General features: G+C 43.5%; 1 protein-coding gene across 1 annotated transcript; it reads left to right on the top strand.

The window, feature by feature from the left end:
* Positions 1-2,241: 2,241 nt before the first annotated feature.
* On the top strand, positions 2,242-3,332 carry LOC109547309 (heterogeneous nuclear ribonucleoprotein A1-like). Its single transcript, XM_033858020.2, has one exon. It carries the CDS (start codon positions 2,278-2,280, stop codon positions 3,238-3,240), a length of 963 nt encoding a protein of 320 aa, XP_033713911.1. The 5' UTR covers positions 2,242-2,277; the 3' UTR covers positions 3,241-3,332.
* The last annotated feature ends 3,347 nt before the right edge of the window (positions 3,333-6,679 follow it).

The raw sequence follows: 6,679 nt of genomic DNA, 5'->3' as shown, positions 1-6,679 counted from the left end.
AAATACCTTAACATAATAAAGACCATACACAAAAAGCCCACAATTAACATCATACTGAACAGTGAAAACCAGACAGCTTTCCCTGAAACTAAAAGATCAGGAACAAGGCAAGATATCCATTCTTCTTACCTCTATACAACATTGTACTATGAGTCCTAGCCACAGCAATTACACACACACAGAGAGAGAGAGAGAGAGAGAGAAAGGGAGGGCATCCAAACTGGACAGCAAGAGGTAAAATTATTTCTGTTTGCAGATGAGACAATGTGATATGTAGAAAACCTTAGACTAAAAAATACACATACACACACGACCAAAAAGAAAAAAAATCTGCTAGAATAAATTAATTCAAAAAAGTTGGAGATTGGTTCAAGATGGTGGAGTAGAAGGATGAGCGCTCACTCCCTCTCGCGCGAGGACCGGAATCACAACTAACTGCTGAACAGCCATCGACAGGAAGCCACTGGAAGTCACCAAAAAAGATACCCCACATCCAAGGACAAAGGAGAAACCGCAATGAAATGGTAGGAGGGGCAAAAACACAATAAAATCAAATCCCATAATTGCTGAGTTGGTGACTCACAAACTGGAGAACACTTATACCACAGAAGTCCACCCACTGGAGTGAAGGTTCTGAGCCCCACGTCAGGTTTCCCAACCTGGGGGTCCGGCAATGGGAGGAGGAATTCCCAGAGAATCAGACTTTGAAGGCAAGCGGGATTTGATTGCAGGACTTTGACAGGACTGGGGAAAACAGAGACTCCACTCTTGGAGAGCACACACAAAGTAGTATGCACATCAGGACCCAAGGGAAGGAGCAGTGACCCCACAGGAGACTGAACCAGACCTACCTGCTAGAGTTGGAAGGTCTCCTGCAGGGACGAGGGGTGGCTGTGGCTCAACATGGGGACAAGGAAATTGGCAGCAGACGTTCTGGGAAGTACTCCTTGGCATGACCCCCTTCCCAGAGTCTGACATTAGCATCACCAAAGAGCAGGGTAGGCTCCAGTGCTGGGTTGCCTCAGGCCAAACAACCAACAGGGAGAGAACCCAGCCCCACCCATCAGCAGACAAGCGGATTAAAGTTTTTCTGAGCTCTGCCCAACACAGCAACAGCCAGCTCTACCCACCACCTGTTCTTCCCATCAGGAAGTTTACACAAGCCTCTTAGACAGCCTATTCCACCACAGGGTAGACAGCAGAAGCAAGAAGAACTACAATCCTGCAGGCTGTGGAACGAAAACCACATTCACAGAAACACAGACAAAATGAAAAGGCAGAGGACTAGGTACCAGATGAAGGAACAAGATAAAACCCCAGAAAAACAATTAAATGAAGTGAAGATAGGCAACCTTCCAGAAAAAAAATTAAGAATAATGATAGTGAAGATGATCCAGGACCTCGGAAAAAGAATGGAGGCAAAGATCAAGAAGATGCAAGAAATGTTTAATAAAGACCTAGAAGAATTAAAGAACAAACAGATATGAACAATACAATAACTGAAATGAAAAATACACTAGAAGGAATCAATAGCAGAATAACTGAGGCAGAAGAACCGATAAGTGACCTGGAAGACAGAATGGTGGAATTCACTACCGTGGAACAGAATAAAGAAAAAAGAATGAAAAGAAATGAAGAAGCCTAAGAGACCTCTGGGACAACATTAAACGCACCAATATTCGCATTATTGGGGACCCAGAAGGAGAAGATAGAGGAAAAGGACCCAAGAAAATATTAGAAGAGATTATAGTCAAAAACTTTCCTAACATGGGAAAGAAAATAGCCACCCAAGTCCAGGAAGCGCAGAGAGTCCCATACAGGATAACCCAAGGAGAAACATGCTGAGACACATAGTAATCAAACTGACAAAAATTAAACACAAAGAAAAAAATTAAAAGCAACAAAGGAAAAATGACAAATAATGTACAAGGGAACTCCCATAAGGTTAACAGCTGATTTCTCAGCAGAAACTCTACAAGCCAGAAGGGAGTGTCACTATATATTTAAAGTGATGAAAGGGAAGAAACTACAACCAAGATTATTCTACCCAGCAAGGATCACATTCCGATTCAACAGGGAAATCAAAAGCTTTACAGGCAAGCAAAAGCTAAGAGAATTCAACACCACCAAACCAGCTCTACAATAAATGCTAAAGGAAATTCTCTAAGGGGGAAACACAAGAGAAGAAAAGGACCTACAAAAACAAACCCAGTTTTCTGCTCGTGGACGCCACCGAGTAAGCATCGTTGACGTCTCCCCCCACTCTCCACTGCCGTTATGTCTAAGTCAGAGTCACCCAAAGAGCCCGAACAGCTGCGGAAGCTCTTCATCGGAGGTTTGAGCTTTGAAACAACCGATGAGAGTCTGAGGAGCCATTTTGAGCAGTGGGGAACGCTCACAGATTGTGTGGTAATGAGGGATCCAAACACCAAACGCTCCAGAGGCTTCAGGTTTGTCACATATGCCACTGTGGAGGAGGTGGATGCGGCCATGAATGCAAGGCCACACAAGGTGGATGGAAGAGTTGTGGAACCAAAGAGGGCCGTCTCAAGAGAAGATTCTCAAAGACCTGGTGCCCACTTAACTGTGAAAAAGATTTTTGTTGGTGGCATTAAAGAAGATACTGAAGAACATCATCTAAGAGATTATTTTGAACAGTATGGGAAAATTGAAGTGATTGAAATCATGACTGACCGAGGCAGTGGCAAAAAGAGAGGCTTTGCTTTTGTAACCTTTGATGACCATGACTCTGTAGACAAGATTGTCATTCAGAAATACCACACTGAGAATGGCCACAACTGTGAAGTAAGGAAAGCCCTATCTAAGCAAGAGATGGCTAATGCTTCATCCAGCCAAAGAGGTCGAAGTGGTTCTGGAAACTTTGGTGGTGGTCGTGGAGGTGGTTTTGGTGGGAATGACAACTTTGGTTGTGGAGGAAACTTCAGCGGTCGAGGTGGCTTTGGTGGCAGCCGCGGTGGTGGTGGATATGGTGGCAGTGGGGACGGCTATAATGGATTTGGTAATGATGGAAGCAATTTTGGAGGTGGTGGAAGCTACAACGATTTTGGCAGCTACAACAATCAGTCTTCAAATTTTGGACCCATGAAAGAAGGAAACTTTGGAGGCAGAAGTTCTGGCCCCTATGGTGGTGGAGGCCAATACTTTGCCAAACCCCGAAACCAAGGTGGCTATGGTGGTTCCAGCAGCAGCAGTAGCTATGGCAGTGGCAGAAGGTTTTGATTACTGCCAGGAAACAACGCTTAGCAGGAGAGGAGAGCCAGAGAAGTGACAGGGAAGCTACAGGTTACAACAGATTTGTGAACTCAGCCAAGCACAGTGGTGGCAGGGCCTAGCTGCTACAAAGAAGACATGTTTTAGACAATACTCATGTGTATGGGAAAAAAAACTCGAGGACTGTATTTGTGACTAATTGTATAACAGGTTATTTTAGTTTCTGTTCTGTGGAAAGTGTAAAGCATTCCAACAAAGGGTTTTAATGTAGATTTTTTTTTTTTGCACCCATGCTGTTGATTGCTAAATGTAATAGTCTGATCGTGATGCTGAATAAATGTGTCTTTGTTTTAACAACAACAAAAAAAAAAAAACCCCAAAATAATTAAAAAAATGGTAATAGGAACATACATATCTATAATCACCTTAAATGTGAATGGATTAAATGCTCCAACTGAAAGACACAGACTGGCTGAATGGATACAAAAACAAGACCCGTATATATGCTGTCTACAAGAGACCCACTTCAGACCTAGGGACACATACAGACTGAAAGTGAAGGGATGGAAAAAGAGATTCCATGCAAATGGAAATCAAAAGAAAGCTGAAGTAGCAGTACTCATATCAGATAAAGTAGACTTTAAAATAAAGAATGTTACAAGAGACAAAGAAGGACACTACATAATGATAAAGGGATCAATCCAAGAAGATATAACAATTACAAATATATATGCACCCAACATAGGAGCACCTCAATACATAAGGCAATTGCTAACAGCTATAAAAGAGGAAATTGACAGTAACACAATAAGAGTGGGGGACTTTAACACCTCACTTACACCAAACAGAAAATTAATAAGGAAAAACAAGCTTTAAATGACACAGAAGACCAGATAGATTTAATTGATACTTATAGGACATTCCATCCGAAAACAGCAAATTAGAGTTTCTTCTCAAGTGCCCACAGATAATTCTCTAGGACAGATCACATCCTGGGTCACAAATCACGCCTCACTAAATTTAAGAAAATTGAAATCATATCAAGTATCTTTTCTGACCACAACACTATGAGATTAGAAATCAATTACAGGGAGAAAAACGTAAAAAACAAAAACACATGGAGGCTAAAAAATACATTACTATATAACCAAGACATCACTGAAGAAATCAAAATGGAAATCAAAAAATACCTAGAGACAAAAGATAATGAAAACACAATGATCCAAAACCTACCGGATGCAGCAAAAACAGTTCTAACAGGGAAGTTTATAGCAATACAATCCTAGCACAAAAAAACAAGAAAAATCTCAAATAAACAATCTAACCTTACACCTAAAGGAACTACAGAAATAAGAACAAACAAAACCCAAAGTTAGTAGAAGGAAAGAAAACATAAAGATCAGAGTAGCAGTAAATGAAATAGAAACAAAGAAAACAATAGCAAAGATCAATAAAACTAAAAGCTGGTTCTTTAAGAACATAAACAAAATAGATAAAACTATAGCCAGACTCAACAAGAAAAAGAGGGAGAGGACTCAAATCCATAAAATTAGAAATGAAAAAGGAGAAGTTACAACAGACACCACAGAAATATAAAGCATCATAAGAGACTACTACAGGCAACTCTATGCCAATAAAATGGACAACCTGGAAGAAATGGACAAATTCTTAGAAAGGTATAACCTTCCAAGACTGAACCAGAAAGAAACAGAAAATATGAACAGACCAATCACAAGTGCTGAAATTGAAACTGTGATTAAAAATCTTCCAACAAACAAAAGTCCAGGACCAGATGGCTTCACAGGTGAATTCTATCATTTAGAGACGAGCTAACACCCATCCTTCTCATACTCTTCCAAAAAATTGCAGAGGAAGGAACACTCCCAAACTCATTTTATGAGGCCACCATCACCCTGATACCAAAACCAGTCAAGGATACTACAAAAAAAGAAAATTACAGACCAATATCACTGAAGAATATAGATGCAAATGTCCTCAACAAAATACTAGCAGACAGACTCCAACAACACATTAAAAGGATCAAACACCATGATCAAGTGGGATTTATCTCAGGGATGCAAGGATTCTTCAACATATACAAATAAATCAATGTGATACACCATATTAACAAACTGATGAATAAAAACCATATGACCATCTCAACAACTGCAGAAAAAGCTTTTGACAGGGGATTTGAGAAGATGGCAGAAGAGTAAGATGCAGAGATCACCTTCCTCCCCATAGATATATCAGAAATACATCTACACGTGGAACTGCTACTATAGAACACCCACTGAATGCTGGCAGAAGACCTCAGACCTCCCAAAATGCAGGAAACTCCCCACGTACATGGGTAGGGCAAAAGAAAAAAGAAAAAACAGAGACAAAAGAATAGGGACAGGACCCACACCAATGGCAGGGAACTGTGAAGGAGGAAAGGTTTCCACACACTATAAGTCCCTTCGCGGGCAGAGACTGCGGGTGGCAGAGGGGGTAAGCTTCAGGGCCACGGAGGAGAGCGCAGCAACAGGGGTGCGGAGGGCAAAGCGGGGAGATTCCCGCACAGAGGATCGGTGCCGACCAGCACTCACCAGCCCGAGAGGCTTACCTGCTCACCCGCCGGGACGGGCGGGGGCTGGGAGCTGAGGATCGGGCTTCCGTCGGATGGAGGGAGAGAGCTGGGGTTGGCAGCGCGAACACAGCCTAAAGGGGTTAGTGCGCCACAGCTAGCCGGGAGGGAGTCCGGGAAAAGTCTGGAGCTGCCACAGAGACAAGAGACTTTTTCTTGCCTCCTTGTTTCCTGGTGCACGAGGAGAGGGGATTAAGAGTGCTGCTTAAAGGATCTCCAGAGACGGGCGCAAGCCGCGGCTATCAGCACAGACCCCAGAGACGGGCATGAGACGCTAAGGCTGCTGCTGCTGCCACCAAGAAGCCTGTGTGCGAGCACAGGTTACTTTCCACACCTGTCCTCCCTGGAGCCTGTGCAGCCTGCCACTGCCAGGGTCCCGTGATCCACGGACAACTTCCCCAGGAGAACGCACAGTGCGCCCCAGGCTGGTACACCGTCACGCCACCCTCTGCCGCAGCAGGCTCACCCCGCATCCGAACCCCTCCCTCCCACTGGGCCTGAGTGAGACAGAGCCGCTAAATCAGCTGCTCCTTTAACCCTGTCCTGTCTGAGCAAAGAAGAGACGCCCTCAGGCGACCTACACGCAAAGGCGGGGCCAAATCCAAAGCTGAACCATGGGAGCCGTGAGAACAAAGAAGAGAAAGGGAAATTTCTCCCAGCAGCCTCAGAAGCAGCGGATTAAAGCTCCACAATCAACTTGATCTGTGGAAGAAGATCCTGCATCTGTGGAATACCTGAATAGACAAGGAATCATCCCAAATTGAGGAGGTGGACTTTGGGAGCAAGATGGATTATTTTTTTCCCCTTTTCTTCTTTTTG

Source organism: Tursiops truncatus, chromosome 6 (genome assembly GCF_011762595.2).
Source record: "Tursiops truncatus isolate mTurTru1 chromosome 6, mTurTru1.mat.Y, whole genome shotgun sequence".
Lineage (NCBI taxonomy): Eukaryota > Metazoa > Chordata > Mammalia > Artiodactyla > Delphinidae > Tursiops > Tursiops truncatus.
Note: the sequence above shows the minus strand (reverse complement) of the source record. Positions and strands in the feature narration are given on the sequence as shown.